At 29.8% G+C, this 21,017-nt stretch overlaps 1 protein-coding gene and 1 long non-coding RNA gene across 2 annotated transcripts; both read left to right on the forward strand.

Annotated features, from left to right (window-relative positions):
* Positions 1-2,636: 2,636 nt before the first annotated feature.
* Positions 2,637-7,707, forward strand: LOC127905110 (uncharacterized). Its single transcript, XR_008058815.1, has 2 exons — positions 2,637-3,170; positions 5,271-7,707. It is a non-coding gene; the product is annotated as an uncharacterized LOC127905110 (long non-coding RNA).
* Positions 7,708-14,839: 7,132 nt separating this feature from the next.
* On the forward strand, positions 14,840-19,550 carry LOC7461976 (putative glucuronosyltransferase PGSIP8). Its single transcript, XM_002303318.4, has 5 exons — positions 14,840-15,406; positions 17,743-18,001; positions 18,109-18,310; positions 18,483-18,630; positions 18,730-19,550. Exons 1-5 carry the CDS (start codon positions 15,093-15,095, stop codon positions 19,268-19,270), a joined length of 1,464 nt encoding a protein of 487 aa, XP_002303354.3. The 5' UTR covers positions 14,840-15,092; the 3' UTR covers positions 19,271-19,550.
* The last annotated feature ends 1,467 nt before the right edge of the window (positions 19,551-21,017 follow it).

Consider the following 21,017-nt stretch of genomic DNA (forward strand, 5'->3'; position numbering starts at 1 on the left):
TTTTGTTTTTCTTTTAATTTCTTGATGCCAATCGTTGTGTTTTATTTTGACCAATATCTTTTATTAATTATTTTTTGGAGTCATTACTTATTTAAGTGAATACTTTTAGAGGAAAAAAAGAGTGACTCTTCTCAATTTAATTCTCAATTTAAAAGAGTATCTTATCTCGGAACGTGATCGTGGTTGTTTTTATCAGTATTTTTTATTTAAAAATACATGAAAATAATATTAAAAAAAAAAAATTATTTTTGACATCAACACATCAAAATAATCTGAAAATACTAAAAAAATTAATTTCAAATAAATAAAAAAAATTCAAAAAAAAATTAAAATACAAAAACAAAAACAAATAGTTATATTTTTTCTCAAACACTGGTCAATCCGAAACAAATTACTTGGGAAGGCAGAAATTAGTACCTAATTAGCACAGATTAAGTGCCCTTATTTATACAAGTAGAACAAAATGACCAGTTAATAAAACAACTAAATATCTCGGGTTGGTTTAATTTTTGTATGGAAATTGAACCAGGTTAATATAATTTTTTAATTGATTTATAATATCTTTAAAAATATTGGTCTTTTTTAAAAATAAAAAAATATTGACTTGATTCAACCCGGGTTGACCCTCTTAACATGTGATCCGATTCATGTTTCATGGCGACTCCTGAATCGAGTTTTAAACTATAATAATAACCATTTATATTATTATATATCATAGTTTGATAAATTTAGAATTAAGAGTTTTTTATATGAATATTTTAAGGATAAAAATAATAAATTTTATCTCTAAAAACATGTTTTTTCTGTAACTTCTATTTTTAAAATATACAAATTCACTTTAAAATTGTTCCGATAATATATTTATTTTTATATTTATGTTTCTATTTTTTCAATTAAATATATTTATGTCTCAATTGTCTCCATCTTTGATGACACGAGACAATAACCAAACTTTATATTCATGTTGGATTTTTATTGGATTTTATCTTTTAGAATTAAGTTGATTATAAATCAATTTTTATATTTTTTATTATATAATAAAATAATAATAATTTAACCCAACAGTATATATAACCCAGATCACAAGTTTGATGAATTGACTAAGATTTACTTAGGTTGCTTATTTTATTATTTTTTAATTTTTTTATTTATACTTACCCAATCAATAATTATATCAGAATAACTCCTATAAAATTCAATTTAAAATCTCTTTTCATGGTGAGAGCGCTCAAAATAACCTAGTTAATCTCTAAAAAGCCATATATTTCTATCACATTCACCATTATTGTTGCAATCATCATCAGTATTTTTTTTTTCAATATTTTTTTTAATCATGCATTATTGTTATTATAACTCCTCCTCCCCACACATCACCTCCATAAAAATCAATTCTATTATTTTATCATCATTATTAAAAAAAATCGGTGTTTTGATTATTATTTATTTTTATTTTATAAGAATAACATTAAGAAATCTTAATTTTATTTCAATTATTAACTATTATTTCAAACAAGATATTGAAATTAAAATTTGATTCAGGCTCTTCAAGTTTTATTCCAATTCTTTTCATTTTCAATAACAACCCTATGCTACGTGTATTTTCATGCTAGGGAAGCAAATAATTGAGACAGCTATTTCAAAGAACAGTGATATAAATGCGGGTGGTGGTGGATCCCACTTTAAAAGCATGCAAGTCATTTTACTGTTCATAAAAACTAAAAAAAAAAAAAAAACTCATGTATGCAACTTTTAATTTTTTTTTTAATTTAATGGTAGAATAATCATTTTACAATGCATTATAAAAATAAAAAGACTTAATTGCCCCTTTTAAATTTGACAAAAACAAATACAGAACATTGTGAAATTATAAAATTACCCACAATAGCACGTTTTATAGTTTTATTTATAAGAACAAAATGAATATTTTATTGTTGTTGCTACAGTGAAATACTCGTGCATTTTAAAAGTTACTTACAATTTAATTATAGCCAGTCTTGTTGAAATAAAATAAAATAAAATAAAGCTAGTAACTCTATCATCAGAGATCCCACTGAATTTGATTAGGAAACTTGCTTTATATTAATTATGTGTACATGCGATTTCCGGTTCTAGATTTTCATCTATTCACAATTACTTCTTTTTTTTGGCGTCAATTAACAATTAAGTTTTATACGGATAGAATTGGGAAACCCGAACTCCTTCACTGTTATCGCATGTGGTGTGGATATTTTTTTATCATGTTTAGAAATTTTTTGACCCACACTGCCCAATAAACTAGTATTTATTTATATGTTTCATGTATTTTTTTTTCGGAATTTTTACATTATTATAATAATTATTATTAGAAAAAAAAAGGATATATCATGTCATTGCAATAAAATGCATATTTGAATTTTAAGGGGTGTAGCTCAATTGATTAGACTTGTTATCTAGAGATTATCAGTTCGAGTCTCACAAATCTTAAGGTCACTGAAAATTTACATAATTATTAATTTCAGAACTCGTAAAATTAGTTAAGATACATATAAATTAATCTGGATATTTATATTAATAAAAAATCTAATAATAAAAAAAATAGACATATTTGTCCAAACAATGCAATTGAGGCATAAATATTATATGAACATTTACAAGGACGTATCGGACAATAAACTCATGTACACTTTCTCAATTTCTGACAGATTGCACAACAGCGGTGCTTTGATTTTATTTTTTTTTACTGTTTTCACTGATTAGCATGTCCATTCAGCCACTTTCTCAATTTCTACCTTCTGTTTTCAAGATTCCTTTGCTTATATGGGGTTACCCATGGTGGCGGTGGCGAAGCTCAACCTCCTATTATCTACCTCCCACACCGGAGCCTCCTTGGTTACTTTCCTGCTATTCCCTTACGTGCTTAAACTCACGTTCACTGTCAGGCTTTTTCGTCGAGCTTACACCGGTCTGCTCCACTCATCCAGGCTCTTCTTATTTCAGTTGAGCCAAATCGCCTTCGATACTGATCAACCTGCTCCGGTAGGCAATGATAGCACCAGACTGAGGAGAGCTCTGAGGTTAATTTATCAGAGAGTAACAAGAACAAGAAGGTCACAAACCACACAAGATGATGAGGATAATTTCAATGCCCTCTCCATGTTTTCTCTTTAGTCAAGTAATGGTGATGGAAAAAGGTAATGCACCAAGGAAATCCCATTTTAGTGATTGGATGGATTTTACTGTGTTAATTATGTCTTTTCACTTTAGTCTTCAACCTCCATGAATTTGTTTCCACTTTTAAGAATTTGGTGGCCTTGGCCTGTTCGCACTGGAATCCAGATTTTCTTTTCAAAATATATAGCAAGTAATTTTTTTTTTTAAAAAAAAAAACTATCACGATTTTAAAAACAACAAATATCACGGTTTAACAAATGATGTTGTTGAACAGTGCAAATATAAATTATTTTGTTTCAAACAATGTTGTTGAGAATAAAATAATTTATATAAATTTTTAAAATTAGACTGTTATAAATTATAATTATGAACGTTGCGTTCTATTTTCACATGATAAAATAGCCCATTACCCTTTCTTCCTTCGAAATCTTGAAAGCATTACTTCTTCAGCTTGAAGATTTTCGGTTTGATATATGGCTATAAAATCTTTTCTTTTCAGTATATATATATATATATATTAATGAGCACAATTAATTAAAAAAATAGTAAAACAGTATAGTTTAAAAAAACATTAGCCAAAAACACAGTTTATACTTATCACGATTCATAAATGTTATATTTAATAGATGTTGCGATTCTAATTTTTTTTTTTTTTTTGGATTCGAGGAAACCTCATTCCTCTAAAAGCATATTTTATAGGCTCAGGTGAGCGAGTAAAACTCCGGCTGTCCCAGGCTCTTACAAAATATGCATGCCATGACTCGAACTCGAGATCTGCTGTGCAGATCTCAATTCTAAATCGCTAAACGTAGTTGATGAGATGAAGGGATTTAATTTAGAGATCTAAATTTTTTTATTATTTCAAATCGTTCAATTTTTTTTGAATATATTTATTCTGATTTCTTTTATTTTTTATTAAATTGAGAACATAGATATAAAAGTGATATTTCTTCGTAGAAGAAAAAAGAAATAAAATAAGAATTGTACCAATAGATCATCTTGTTTTAACATAATTTAAATTAATACTTTTTTTGTCAAAAAAAAAATTAATCTGAGGCTTGTATGAGGTCAAATAGTTTAATTCACATCTATTTCTCATATTTTTAATTTGATTTTTAGTTAGCGCTGATAACTTTTTAAAATATTTATTTTGTTATATAATTCTATATTTATTTTGTTAAACGAACACATCAAGTTTTTTATTTATAATTAGAAATATTTTTTAATGTTAAAAATTGCATTTAGAATACCTACATTTTTTTTGTGTTAAAAATATTTATCCAACCTGTAGCAAAGCGCTGGCTAGTGGCTTGAAGATTGGTTATGCTAAAAGAAAGGGAAGAATGATAGGACGTGGTTAGATTTGTGGGCAATATAAGGAAATATGATCTAACTGGTCTCATTTTTAAAAAAAATTAGCACTGTTTATATAAAAAAATAACATAGTTTGAAATTTTTTTGATGAATTAACACAGTTTATTACATATCATGATTAGAAAATACAACATCTTAAGATGTCGCTAGTGGCAAACAAGGCATTTAGTACATCTTCTTTTTATTTTTTTCATCCTTTCTTCTTATTATAATTGCACTTGTTTTTATACAAAAAGTGTAGTTCATTTTAGTCATTCTTGATAATCTTTTTTAATGTTGTTGGATTTATCTCGTCAAGATTTTTTTGATAGTATTAGTGGTGTCATAATCAAAGTTTCAGAGTACTTCTAAGATCAATTTCTTTGTTTTCTCTCTCTCTCATCTTTACTTATTATAACATGTGTTAGTCCATTTAACAATTTTTTTTAAATATCATGTTTTACATTAATGATATAACGGATGATGATGTTTTTCAATCATGACATATATTAAAGTATATTATTTAAACAAAACTTTTTTTTTATCTATGTTACTCCGCCAATATAAATACCCATTGTCCTCTTAATTTAGTAGGGTTGCCTTTATAACCCAAGCTTATAATTTGTGCCAGCATCAATAGTATTTTCCATCTCCATGCAAATGAATATTACTCAGCTAAATTGCCGGTCTTCGTTTTAATTCCTTCTTCTTTTTTTCTGAAATAAATAAAATACTATGCATTTTCATTATCTATACCTTAATTTGAGAATGTCATGCCATGATGATGAACAACGCCTAGCTCGTGCTTACCCTTTAAAATTATGTTATCATTCTTGTTCGAAAAGCCACTAAATTGCATTTGTTTTGGGAGTCCGAAAGTAGAAATAGATAAATAATTGTTTTGTCATGCCATTATTAATGCTGGAAAAGAATCTAGTAGAATCCATCTGGGCCTTGGTAGGATAAGGCCCAGTCTCATGAAATTGGAGATAGAATCAGCCTGTCTTAGTTTGTTGGTGCACAGATGGCCCACTCTACTTTGTTATGGACTCTCAAGCCCAACTGTGATACAAAAGATAGAAGATTATCCGATTTTATATATATATTTTTTTTAAGATTCGGGTTTCTCTAAATGATCTCACTGCCAACCTTTTAGTTCATAAACTAAAATCGTGGATAAAGTACTGTAGTCAAATATTTTGTTATTCTCAAAACAAATCAAATAACTAGTTATGGGAGATAATATGATATTTTTACAGGGGTTCATTGGTCATTACTGTATCTATTGAGGCTAGTTCAGTTTTTTTGCATTTTGTATGCACACTCTAATCACTACATTACCCATGAAATTAGATTTTTCAAAACCACTGGCAGGAGTATTTTTGTATTTTTAATTATTTATTCATGGTAAAATAATTTAATTATCCCTAAATTTAAATTCTCATTTCCTTGTGGTTAGGGGCGTTTTGATATTTTTATTATGGTATTTTCAATACAATTAAGTTGATGGAGGGATAACTTATTAATTTTAGAAAAATAATATTATTTTTCTTTAAAAAACTTCTCACGAGTACACTACTCACATCAACACGTGGGTTACTCTCGCGCCATTCAAGAGGCATGTGGTAAGGCTTATGGCAGCCAAATAGTGGCTTTTAGGGTGACGTTTGAATCGTCTTGACAGCTCCTTCCATCCCTGGACAACATGTATGGTGAAAGGAATTTTGGTTTGGTGTCGATGAGCTTTTTTTTATTCTTTTTTCTTTCTTTAATTTCCGCACCTAACCTTGCAAAATTTTAAAGTAACACTTCAATTTGTTTTTCATTCAAATATGATTAATGTTCTTTTAATTGATATTTTTTTATTTGACGTAGTTTATAAAATTGATTTTTTTTTAATTTTATCCTCCTTAAATTTTTTGTATGTCAAATTAGGTTCATATTATTTTTATTGTTATTTTTTAATTAACTTTTATGATTGGATTTTTTTATTATTATTTCATCCTTCAATTTTTTCCAATCATATTTTATCCTTTTTTTTTTAACTTTTGACAAACTTTTTAAATTGATTTTTTTTGTTTCATCCTCCAACATTAAATTGATTGAGAATTTATCTTCTTGATTGAGTCTAAGTTTAGGATTTCACGAGGTGTGGGTTTAAGAGATTAACATGGGTTTAAAGATTCGTTCGGATTTGCTTGGTTTATTTTCTCTTTTTTAAACTCATGTTTTTCATTTTCATCTTTCAACATTTATTTAATTAGAGATCTGGCTTCGTTATTTTTATTTTATTTTATTTTCTATATAATTTTTAATGATTTTGAAAATGACTTGAGTTATCTCGGGTCTTTTTATTTGCTGTTCTTTTTAAAATTTTCCTATCTTTAAAAAAAAAGATATTTTGTTTTTAATATATTAAATTAATTGATTAAATGCAAGCATGAAGTGCTCATTTCATGATATTTAAAAAAATAAAATTAAAAAATATTATTGGGTAGACATTTTTTTATTGGCATGGATAATCATTTGACTAAATAAAATATTTATTCAAAGAAACATAGTTAGCAAACACAACTTGCGAGATCAAATATCTTGATTTGTATTTACCTCTCAATTTTTCCATTTTAATCTTTACTTATAATTGATGCTTGATTGTTAATTTTTTATGGTAAAAAACACATTGAAAAAGCCTATATATTTATTTTATTTACTAAAAATAAAATTATATAACATGTTATAAAATACAGGTCAAATAGCTAAAGATTGCTATAGCTTGAACCATCATCAATGCACAGGCCTGTTTGTTTCTGCGATTTAAAAGTACTTTTGAAAAAATTTAATTTTTTTTATTTTTTTATTAACTTTAAATTAATATGTTTTTAGTTTTTTCAAATTATTTTGATGTGTTGATGTCAAAAATAATTTTAAAAAAATAAAAAAAATTATTAACATGTATTTTGATATAAAATATTATTTGAAAAACAACCGCAATTACACTGTGAATGTGAATTTATTGGTATGTCGAGGCCAATAATGATTTATATGCAAGGGAGAAAGAGAAGATATCACGCGAGGGATTGTATTGGGAGCTTCTCGTTTCCGGGATAATGTTGTATGTATTTGCATTTTTATTTTTTTGTTTAAGGAATCCGTCTCTTCTGCCCCGAGATACCAATCAAATACCATTTCAAGTCTTTATCTTTCTCTTTATCTCATTAAAATAAAATATTTCAAAGATATTCAATTAATAAGATTTTTAGAGATGTTTAAGAAAAAAAAACAATAGAAAACGAATTTAAAATTGAAAAAAACAAAAATTCTGAAAAATATAATTTTTTTTTAAACCTTCCATTAAAACACTTTCAAATGTTTAAGAAATAAAAAGAATCGTAATCCCTATATAACCGAAGGACTTGTCTCGGATTTACCTAAATTATGATTTTATTTATTTTTTCTTAATCCATTTTAATCCAAAACTGTTTTATCGCTCTCTAATGGAAAATGATTAATTTCCCGAAAGCACGAAGTCCTGAAAGATGATTATTCTGAAATATTATGATTGAAAGATGTACGAGGAAAAACATTATTCGGAATAAAATATTATCAAATTAAGCATAATCAATATTGAATAAATGATTATTTAATTATTTTTATTTTATAAAAAATAATATATTTATTTTAATAAAGTTCAGTAACTAGGTTATAATTATCTTTATAGAATTGAGGTATCTCCGGCGTATCACGTTGATGACTCGGAAGCGATACATTCCATATTAGAGCCATCTCGTTGATGATAATATGGACCGGATAGTCAAGAAGTTAACTTTATGTCAGAGATATTTTAAGAGTATTTATAAGTAGGGTAATAATTATTTTTTAAAATATTTTTTATTTTGAAATGTATTAAAATAATATTTTTTTATTTTTAAAAATTATTTTTGATATTAATATATCAAAATAATTCAAAAAATAAATAAATATTTAAATTTCCATGAAAAGCGTTTCAAAAATGTCAAGGTCACCTGTAGACGAGTGGATTGAAAAGTCTGTTGTGCAAGCTATTTATTCTGGTCAGAGAGAATCCTTTTAACACGGGAACCTGGAGGCCGGAGACTAGAGTTTTCCGGTCATAAAAGACGGCTAAACTTACACTGATTAATGATCTGTAGTGGCCTAGTGGGCAACAAAAACAAAAAAGAAGCAAGATATATGTATCCAGAAAGAATGTCGCGTGAAGAGGAATTTAGCCTAGGAAATAGAAGGTGGAAGCAACCTTCCCATGTTTCGTGTGTAAGAATTAATATTGCTAGCTGGTCACCTCCGTTAGGAGCGGTTGGAACAACTACTCTCCGTAGGAGCCACCATGGTGTACGAACAATCCGTCCATAGAAACGCGGTTGACAACAAAATAAAATAAAATAAAAAATAAAAGGATAGTATTTTTTTATTTGTTTCAAAAGATTTTTTTGATTTTTAATTATTTTAATATGCTGATATTAAAAATAATTTTTTAAAAATAAAAAAAATTATTTTAATATATTTTTAATTAAAAAATATTTTAAAAAACAATTATTAATGAACTCTCGTCCACCCCGAAATATGAGGCACCAGAAAACCAATGAGCAGAAAATGCCACCATCAATTACACTGGAGAAGAAACGGTCAATGGCAGTGATACCAAACTGCTCCTAATAGGCTCAAAAAATATCAAATAACCGCCCAAGCATGAAAAACTAGGTCAATTCATCACAATTACATATTAATATTATTTATGCTTTAGTTCAATCTGTCCCTACAAAATATCTTAATTAGGCTTAGAGGGCCATGTTAAAAAATAAAATTCAGGAAGGGTCACAAGTTATAATTTACTAATTTTAGAGCTAAAATTTAAAATTATTCTACAGGGAAAAAAATATTTTGCAGGATCACAGACACCCCTGCCTCCGCTCCTCATTCCGTCAATTATGCCAAGTACAAAGCAACTGGGAAAATTTTATTTGGCCCAGTTTGTTCCTGATATATTATAATTAAACTCTTAGGAGTTTATCGGATTTAATCGACTTCGGAAATAAAAAAAATTTAAATTGATTATACAATATTTTTCTTGCATTCTTGATTTGTTCTTGATTTTTTAATTTGTTTAAATTGATTTGCTGTGGCTAAACTGGGGGAGGCGAAATTAATTTAAAAAAATGGCCGACTGTTTCTTGTTATCGAGGTAGTCTTGAATATACAATGATTCACTTCGTTGATCCCCACCTGTAACAATCACGCAGACAGTTACTGACTGTTAAGTAGTGTGGTGAATATTATTTTTTAAAGTATTTTTTTATTTAAAAATATATTAAAATATATTTTTTATTTTTTAAAAATTATTTTTAACACCAACATGTTAAATTAAATTAAAAATATAAAAAATAAATTTTAAATGAATATTTTTTCAAAATTTACTCAATAAACGGGGGAGTAACCTACACACACGCAAAAAAGAGTAAAATAATCGGCAAAAAGACACGGCTGCGTCGCTTAGCAGGCTCATCCTCAGCGTGACATAATTTTTATATTGATTTTTTTATTCAAGATTAATAGAGGTGCGTGATAAACTGAATAGTGAGTAGTGCATCAGGTTCAGGTATATCCTCAAAAGGATACGGCGTCGGATGCCTTCATTACTTTATATAGCATGATGACACAAGCTAAAATACAAGAAAAAAAAATTAAGGTCGGGGCGCTGCTGACCAATTGAAAATTGTCTTCATCAAAATAATATTTTGGTTGATAAGTCGAGAGGTGCATCTCAGCACGCACATTTGAAAGTGAAAGAGGCAAGATTAATTACTAGTGATAATACATAATTTTTTTTATTTTTTTTTGCCGTTTCGCCCACATCTAATTCATTTTTGTTTTTATATTTGAAAAATATTTTAAAAAAAAATTAATTTTTTTATTTTTGTACCTCAAATTAATATTTTTTTAGTATTTTCATATCATTTTATTACACTGATGTCAAAAATAATTTTTTAAAAATAAAAAAATACTATTTTAATATATTTTCAAATAAAAAGTACTTTGAAAAGCAAACACTAAACTCCATCCCAAATTTAGTGTTGACCCAGTTGTAACGTTTGAGAACGCGGTACAAACCGCGTTTCCAAAAAAATTAATTTTTTTTATATATTTTGGATCGTTTTAATGTGTTGATCTAAAAAATAATTTTTTAAAAATAAAAAAATATCATTTTGATGTATTTCGACACAAAAAGTTCTTTGAAACATAACCGCAATCACACTTCCAAACAGACATATAACTCGGGTGCCATTTTATGCATTTTCAGGTTTCCCATAAGTTGTGCATATAATATTTTTTTTCATGTAGAACGTGTATCATTTTCACATGACATTATTTTTTTTTTACAAAAAACACGAATAACACTAACAAAACCAGAGGATTTGCAATCAGACCCAATTAGATCACCATCCATCTACCCAATTATAAAAAGCTCGATTTTTATATCAAGTTTTTTCAATAATTCATCAGCATGTTGAACGCCCATTTTCACACAAGTCAATTGTGGAGACGGCAAGTCGGCAACTAGACAAAGACGCCTTCGATTATAACCATTACTAGAGCAGGAGAGAAGCAATTAGGCAATAAAGAAACAAACGGATGTCATAAAATGGTCAGGTAGACAAATTAGAAAATACTTCTTTTGATATTTCCTCTTATTCCTTTTCTTTTCTCTTGTTCTGTTCTGAAAGACTTCTTGTTTATGATTAGGCAGTAAGGCACTTACAAGAGCGGCTGGATGCTTCATTCATGCACGGCAACCATGTTTTTTAAATATTTTTTTTATTTTAAGTTAATTTTTTTATGTTTTTTTTTATTTTGATATGTTAATATTAAAAATAAATTTTTAAAAATAAAAAATTTTTTTTTAATGCCAAACACCCTCGAAATCTACCTGCCACGCCAATAATTGGTATTACTGAAGAGGTCAACAACGTGACATGTGTGGCATATACAATTTGTACAATATTTTGAACCTTTTAATTTTATTTGTTATATTTTTTTAAAAATATGATTGATGAATATATTTGAGATGAAATTAAAAATAAGATTTATTCACATTTTAAGTTAAGATTTTATTGGAAATTGTTCTCCATAAAAAAATATTTTAATACAAAATATTAACACATTTAAAATAAGTTGTGGGTGAATGAAAAGTTAATTTTAAAAAATATTTGGTTGGCATGTTTTTATAAACTCAAAATTTTAAAATTCAGTATAAAGAAAATCAAATAAGGAATGTCTTGAACAACAATAATCTTTTTTGCCTTCTTATACTATGTTTTTCTTGCCTTTTTCTCCTTTATTTTTGCTCTGTTTTTTCTGATATTATATACTTTAGATTTTTTAAATTTATAGAAAGATTTTGAGTTAATTTTTTTAAATTTATAAATCTTGATTAATAGTGCAACTAACTAAGATGATATTGTTGAAATCCTATAAGGTTGATTATAAATCATTTACACCAAGTGACATATATATAGTCTTGACCATAAAGAATACAATCTTTGAAAACAGTTGAGTTTTGATTCTTTATTATTCATCCTAAGTTAATCAATAAGTTAGCACACTAAACATTTTGTTTAATATTAAGTATTCACTTTAATTCTTAGATATATTATTCATGATTAAATTTATGTAATTTTTTTTTTAACCTGTTTACTTTTACGAAGTTATAGTGCAATTTAAGAAATAATTATATGGGTGTGCTGCATTGTTTTTTTAACCTGTCGTGTTTACTTTTACGAAGTTATATTTTTTCTAAATTATCATGATTAATTTTTTTTTAAAAAATAATCAATTCATTATCATTATCTTTTTGTTATCATTTAATTAAAATAAAATCAACTTTTAACCTAGTCGGTTCTATAACCTCATTCACAAATTTTTCTTTTTTTTAAAAAAATGAGGTTGTGATATATCAACATCAATTTTTTTGGAAAAAATTCTCCAGCAAAAGAATCTAAAAAAAAATGTATGGCAGCAGAATCTGATACTACGAATTCAACTAGCAACCCATCACAAAAAAATCAAAAAAAAATTTACTCGAGCAAAAGAACCGTTCTAACTTTGACGTTTTGTATTCAATACATTTATCTTTTCAACAACCTCAAGATTCAAATTTCAAGGTGTCTTCTGAGGTTCAATAGTTGTTTTGTTATTTTTAATTATTTTTTATTTAAATTAATTTTTTTTAGTATTTTTGGATTGTTTTGTTGTATTAATATTAAAAATTAAATTTTAAAAATAAAAAAATATTATTTTAATATATTTTCAAGTAAAATACATTTTAAAACAAACTCTTACTAGTGAAGATACCAAATATACTTTCATTAAAATAGAAAATCAAATTACGCTGAATAATTCCAAGTGGAAACTAAAAAGTTTATTTTATTTTAGTATCTCCTTGATTGAAATACTAAGATTTATATCTGACAGAAAGAAAGAGCAGCATTCTATGTAAAGAATTGTATTGTAATAAAAAAAAATTGATTAGTTTTATGCTCAGCAATCTCGATTGGAGCAAATATTGTGATTTTCCGTCAAAAACATTAGGGAAATACCGAAACGTTTGTAGAATCTGATGCAAATTTTTTTTATGAAATCAACGAACAATTTTGTTATCTCGGAAATAAATCCAGTCTTCGAGAATTATATATATAAAAAATAATAAATCATGTAATCAGATATTGACGGCCATTGTTCAAAACTGTTGTTTTTCAATAATAATAAAAAAAACCCGCTCGAATATAGAAGTGAAGTGACAAATTGACAATCTGCCAAACCATGTTTTCCAGAAATGTGTGTACCATGCGGCCCTTTTCCGGTGGTGTCTGATTTTCAGCCGGGAAGTTGTCCAAACACTAGTACAACTTCGGCCCTTTCCCGGAAGTTTCTGATTTTCAGCCGGGAAGTTGTCCTAACACAAGTACAACTTCATAGATTACTGGCGAGTAAATAGCTAGAAAAGATCTACCAGCAACTATTTCGTTTTTGCTGCTAGATTTTCATTTCTTTTCTGCTGGATGAAAATGCAATGCATTTCTTCGGTTTCTTTTGAAATACTTATGATTATGTAGCTATATATTTATCAGCTGACTGGTACAGGTTTTGTAGTGATACTGTACCGATATGGACCAGTAATTCTGGATAGGTTGCCCAACACTAAGCCGAGGGTTATTTATTTTTTAACATGTGAGAGAAATTTTAACAAATTAACAAAAAGTGAAAACTTACTGTGGACATGGATACATTTTACTATTCATCATCAAGTATAATTACAGTTTTTTCCTTTTAAAAAAATCAAATGATTTGGTGGTGGGGATATTTCAGTCTTTTTCCATGACCTATTTAGTTATTAAAGGACTGATGATGAGGTGTATAACTATTTTTTTTAATTTTTTAAGTATATTAAAATGATTTAATAAAGATTTAAAACTGACACACAAAAATATTTATCTTTTTATTTTTTAAATACAATTAAATGATAAGTTTTGCCTTTAAATAAAAAAATTAAACCATGTATAGGAGGCTCCAGTGCACTTCGAGCAACTCGTACGACGTCTCTTGGTGGAAAAAAATACCTTTTTGTCATATTATTAGAAACATTACCCCATCCTTTTTTCTTTTGGTGTAGTACGTGTCAAAGGTGATGGAGAAGTTTATCGCTGATAGAGCTTTTTTTTTATTTTTTTCTTTGTCCTCCCCTGAAAATTATAAATTGGTTCGTTTTGTTGTTGATATTTTAACTTTAGTCATTATTTTTTTGATTTTTAAATTTCTTCTTGATCTATATATAAAAGTTTTATTTGTTTTTAATTTTATTATTCAATCTCAATTGTCATGTATTTTTTTTTTCAATTTTTTCTTTATTTTTTTGATTTCTCATTTCTTTTTCTTGGCTATTTTGTAAAGTTTTATTGGTTTTTAATTTTATCTTTCAGTCCAAATTTATTTTATATTATTTTTTTCAACTTAATTCTTATTTTTTTCATTTTATTTTGTTAAAGTTATTTTTTTAAATTTCATCCTCCAATAACTAATTTATATATATATATATATATATATATATATATATATTAAAATAGCAAAATGATAATTACATGAAACCAGGTCAATAATGGCAGTACAAAAGTCCAAAACCCACCTTGCCCATAACCAACGGCGGAGATCTTTTTCACAGGATTAAAAGACAAAATAATAATAAAATTGCCTGTCTAATCCAAAGCTTTTTTTTTAACTTTAAAAGAGCTCTCTCCCTGTATGCCTCCATTACCCCGATCCAAACTTGCCCTTCTCTCTCATAGCTAGTTTACTATAAAGGTTAACGGCACACCCATTGAGAAGTCAAGCAAGACAATATCCGCGTGTGAGCTGCATTTTATATATCAGATATTATTCAAGCTCATCACATTAACTACCAATTGCTACCTTCTCTTCTTCTCTTTCAATTTAAAGGGCTCTGTAATCTCAGTTTATTTCATATAATTTTAAAACCCATCACCCAGATAGAAAAACCCACCATGGCTTCTTCTCGAGAGCCTTGGTTAATGTTGAGGTTTCTGTTGCTTTTAGTTCTCGCTGTATATAAAACGACAGCGTTTGGAGTGGTCGTGAAGGCTGGCCAGATAGAGCAGCAGCAACAGCTCCAGCAGGAAGGTCCACCGCAACGGCACAAAAACGCATACGCGACGATGATGTACATGGGGACACCAAGAGACTACGAGTTCTACGTTGCTATACGGGTCATGCTCAGATCTCTCGCTAAATTACAAGTGGACGCTGATCTCGTCGTCATTGCCTCCCACGATGTTCCTCACCGTTGGGTTCATACCATGTAAGCGTCCCTCCCTCCCTCTCTCTGGTTTTTATTTAAGGTCGCCGGTCCCCCCCCACCCCGTTATCTCAGTTCAACTTAGATTGCTATAATTTGGGCCACCGCTAAATCCTCTCATGTTTATTATAATTACTAATGTTTTTGTCAGACGAAGATTTTGGTATTAGGTAAACTTAGTTGAAATCAATTTGCGGGAGAGGAGCATAGGGGTTGGGTTGGGGATCAATAATTAATAATTCTATACCGATTTTTCTCGGCAGAATAAAAAGTTTAATGGGGTATAATTATCTGGAGTAACATCAGTCATGGTTGTTCTTAATCCACAGTTCTTGCTAATCAAAACCATGAGGAAAGCTATGGAGTTTTGACAAGAATCCATTTAGGCCCGTAACCTTATTGGTTGATAGAGCTGGGCACTATCTATTTTTATGGGGGCAGCAATTAACTGCCAAGAAAGAGCACGTGACATGAGTTGTTCTAGCACTTACCATTTACTCGCGAGTTTCCATTAAACGTTACATAACGGGTGTGTGGAAGAACGTTGCTAATCGTTTTTTTAAATGTTTTTTATTTAAAAATATATTAAAATAATATATATATTTCTTTTTTAAAAAATTATTTTTATATCACATGAGATTTAAAAATATAAAAAATTAATTTTAAACAATTGTTTTTTTAAATTTTAATATTTTTATGCAGTATAAGGAAATGAGAAGCGGTCCCACTAATTAGTTTTGCATATGATGATTAGAGAAAGGTCTAGCAAATAGACAACCGCACTTAACTTCATGTTGTTGAATATTATCCCGATAATCAATAGCTTTTGGTAGGAAAGTGCTTAAAGTGCTAATCTATATAGTAATCAATAGCTGACATTTTAATTCATTCCATTAAAGAGGAAAAGGTCCAGTGGAGTGTCCTTTGGATAAGAGTACGACGTCCCAGCATTGTGATAATTGTTATTTTTATTTAAAAATATATTAAAATAATATTTTTTTATTTTTAAAATTTGTTTTTATATAGTTTATTAAAAAAAAAAAAAATCTTCCAACTCAAAAGCAAAACGGTCCTAATAACCAAGCTCCGACACACTTTTTATTTATTTATTATTATTTGTTTTTACGTACATTTTGAGTACATATTCTTAGCCCAATTCCTTAAAAATACCTACTCTATATCTAGCATGAATATCTACAATTAAAATTATGAATTCTCAAATTTTAAAAAACTCGTTACCCAAGCACACATCTCTAATTTCCTATATAAACACGGTCATAAATCTATATATCCCCAACAAAATAAGGATTCTTTCAAAAAAAAAAAAAAAAAACACCAGAAGGTATCAAATCATAAAACCAAACCTTTCACCCAATAATTATTCACTTCTTTTCCGATTTATTCCCTCTTCAATTCAACATTTGTTATTGAAAAAACTGAGGAAAATAAGTGGAAGGAGAGAGATTGTGTGGGAAAAATGTAGGATTGAAGAGGAGAAAATTTGGCTGTTTGGACCTTGGCCCAAAAGACGTAGCGTGGTTGGTGGTCATGAATGGCATGGGGTGGTGCTACACACGGTCTGGCCACCGATAGCCACCACGCTGTGTGGGCAACGTGAAGGGGTGTTTTTTTTTTTTCCAATGAAAAATCTGGGCACCATCACCAGCTATGCCATTGTGTCTCATGTGTAGCAACATGAAAGGGTTGCATGGGTGTGTTTACATGATTTTTTAAATAAATTTCGGGTTGTGCATGAGCTAGTTTGGGTCGGCTAAAACACCATCCATTGTTCACTTAAAACATTATTTTATTTTTTTGAATTTTACTCCTATTCTATATGAACCGTAATTATTTATAAAATATTTAACCCATTTGCTTGTGCTTTGTTGCTGCCGGTCCCGTGACTATTCATTAGCACGTTCTTGCATGTGAAACTGGCTTGGTCTCTTACTGGGATGCCATGTTTGTTCAGGCAAAATTGTTAATTTTCTATCTAATTTAGCTGTTCTTGGTCAAAAGTCCTCACCTGCATGTGCCGAGTTAGTGATATTAGATATTGATTTCAATAAAAGACCCTCCATTATATCTTAAAAGTCATCAAGTTTTATGAGCCTATTTCAACACACAAATGCTTAAGGTCAAATATTGACGTTCTTATTCCATACCCCCAGTTTAATTGATACAAAAGCTAATTTATTTCTCACAGCAGGTGATAGACAAATGCATGGTTTAAAATTTTATGTAGTGAATGAAAATTAGTTAGATTAAATGTACTGCAGCTTTAATTTCATCACCTGTGTTGATAAAAATAAGTAACAAGTTGATGTTTTGTGATTCAGGGAACAGGAAGATGGTGCAAGGGTAATGAGAGTGGAAAATGTGAACAATCCGTATAAGAACCAACCCAATTTTGATAGGAGATTTCTATTAACATTGAACAAACTCTATGTATGGAAATTGGTGGAATATGAGAGGGTGGTCATGCTTGATGCTGACAATCTTTTCCTCAGAAAACCTGATGAGTTGTTCCAATGTGGACAATTCTGTGCAGTCTTCATCAACCCCTGTATATTCCATACCGGCCTCTTTGTGTTACAGGTAATCTTAATCCACCTCTCCCTCGCTGCTTTTTTATTTTAAAGTTCCATCTATGAAAGTATTTTTATTTTTTACTTATGTTTGACATTATGAATTTGGTATTGCAGCCATCCATGGAAGTGTTTAACGACATGCTTCATCAGTTGGAAATTGGGAAACATAACCCTGATGGTGCAGACCAAGGTTTTATTAGTAGCTACTTTCCTGACTTGCTTGATATGCCAATGTTCCATCCACCTCTAAATGGCACCACAGTCAACGGGTCTTATAGACTTCCTTTAGGCTACCAAATGGAGGCCACTTATTACTGTGAGTGAATCAAGAATGCTCAAATATTAAATTTTTTTAACGCTTTGAACTACTTCTATCACTAATTCTGGAGTATCATCACATGATACGTTTGCAAATTTATATGATCGAAGTGACGAGAAAAATGTGATGAGACGATATCTGAAATGTGTTCGGTTTTTGTTGGTTTCAGATCTTAGACTCCGCTGGAATGTACCCTGTGGGCCTAACAGCGTGATTACTTTCCCTGGTGCTCTGTGGTTGAAACCATGGTATTGGTGGTCATGGCCTGTTTTGCCATTGGGCATTCAATGGCATGAACAACGTCGTCAAAATATGGGGTAAGTCAAAAGACATAAGCTTTCGGTTCAACGGCCGAACATTTCATGAGATTTTTTAAGCTGTTTTATTGATGTTGGTGATTAATATTTCTTATGCAGATACGGAGCGGAGACGACCATGGCACTCATTCAGTGCATAGTTTTCGTAGGAATAATAGCAGTAACACGACTAGCGCGGCCAAATATCTCCAAGCTTTGCTATCGGCGAACAGAAAAGAACATCTCCGCTATACAAGCCGGTCTTAAAATGTTAGCAATATGGTCGATTCTTGCAGCCTATATACTCCCCATCATCATCATTCCTTGCACAATCCATCCATTATTAGGCTGGGGATTGTACTTGCTCGGTTCGTTTGCGCTTTGCACTATAGCGATCAATGCATTTATGCTGCCGACGTTACCAGTTTTGACTCCATGTCTAGGGATATTTGGGGTCCTTTTGGTCATGGCATTTCCTTTATACTCGAATGGCATTATTAGAGCATTATCTATTTTTGGCTACGCATTCTGTGCTGCACCTTTTCTCTGGGTATCAGTGGTTAAGATCATGGCAAGCCTTCAAGCATCCCTTGAAAGGGAAAATTTCTTCCCTAGATTGGGTGAATCTTCGCCGCCTTCTGGATTCAACAAGTTGTATTAGTGGCTTAATGGTTCAAATCGTTGTGATTTCATCGCGGGGACTTGAAAACATCATATGATTCCAGACAGATTTAAAGATGGTTGTTCATGTGGGAAGAAAAGATAAATGGGGAAGTTTGATTTTGCATAAAGCTTCCTCTGCCTGTGCACTGTCTCATTGTAAACCTTTCAACACTTCTGATTGGCTGGCTATTACTGTTAGAGGAAAAGGCGGCCATTGTAGACGTATAAAGATTGTTTGATTTGGATTCTTAACTTGTCAGTACCTTTCATTTCTTAAACTCCATTGTTGTACAGATGCTTCTGACACTTATTTACCATTTACGACCCCCTCCTATTTTGTAGCCACAATTGTATTATTATCAATGTATGTTATGCATTGACTTTGACCATATCAAGCCAGCTCACTTTAACAAGACAAACTGGTCATTGATGAGATGGGCCCAGGTCCTATAAAATGTCAGTATTGGGCCACTCTAAAGGGATATGCGGCCCATAATGCGGTCTCATTTATAAAACCTTTTACTCGTTAGGATTTGTTGAAAATTGACTCCATGTAATAGATTATGAGCATGTTTAGCAGTGTGGTTGCGGGTGTTTTTTAAATAACTTTTTGTGTCAAAATGCATGTTAATGATGTTTTTTTATTTTTTAAAAATCATTTTTGATATCAGCACATCAAAACGATCCAAACCATACAAACCATATTAAATTTTAGTAAAAAAAAAAAAAAAAATTTCAAATTTTTTGGAAACACAGCCGCAGCTGCGTTCCCAAACGTGCCCTATTTTGCTCAACGAGCCACCCACCACACCAGACACGAGACTAAAAAACATAATCAATTAACAAAAACTAAAAAAACTAGGACGCAAATGAACCTCATGTACAATTTTTTTTATTTTAATTTCAAGCCTTCTTTTTATTATGCTATTTTAAAACCCTATCATGCTGGGATACTCGAGCTCCACGTTTGGTATGATTTTTTTTTAAACTTTCAATATTGAATTTTTAATGAATTATTTATTTATTTATTTCTCAGTTTTATCATTTAATATTAAATTAATTTTGAATTGATTTTTATTTTTTTATTATATAATTAAAATAAAAAAATGTTATTGTTGGAGCCATAGTTTTTAAACCTGGCTCGGTGGCCGGCCCGGTCCAAGACCCGGGTTGCGGGTTTTGACCGGGTCACTAGGATCGAATTTTTTTTAATCAAAACGACGTTGTTTTAGTAAAAAAAAAAAAGTCAATAGGCTGCAACCGTGTTTTTGACCGGGTCAACCGGGTCGCCGGGTCACACCGAATTTTTCCTTTCCCTATTTTTTCTTTAACACGGCCTGGTTCCAGCCCCAGGTCAGCCGGGTCTCGGGTTGACTCGCTGGGCCGGGTTTTAAAATTATGGTTGGAGCCCACAACCCAGGTTACGGTTTGACGAGTTAATATAAGTTAACTAGAATTGATCCAATATGTCATTGTCTCAATATTTTTTTAAAAAAATATCAACTTCAATTTTTTTTAAAAAAAATTCAAACTATTTTTTACCAGTTATCCAAATTGTCTTTAAACTCACGCATCTAATCTTTGTTTTTTTTTTTTGTCTTTGGATCCACCAAGCCAACTCGGTCACATCAAGACAACTTCCACACAATTTAATTTGAAACCTAAACTCGGCAAGGAGTCGAGTTAGGAGTTTTCAAGTTTGATTTATTGGACCAAGTTTACCGACAATATTATAGAGTTCCCCA

The sequence above is a fragment of the Populus trichocarpa genome, chromosome 3 (assembly GCF_000002775.5).
Source record: "Populus trichocarpa isolate Nisqually-1 chromosome 3, P.trichocarpa_v4.1, whole genome shotgun sequence".
Taxonomy (NCBI): domain Eukaryota; kingdom Viridiplantae; phylum Streptophyta; class Magnoliopsida; order Malpighiales; family Salicaceae; genus Populus; species Populus trichocarpa.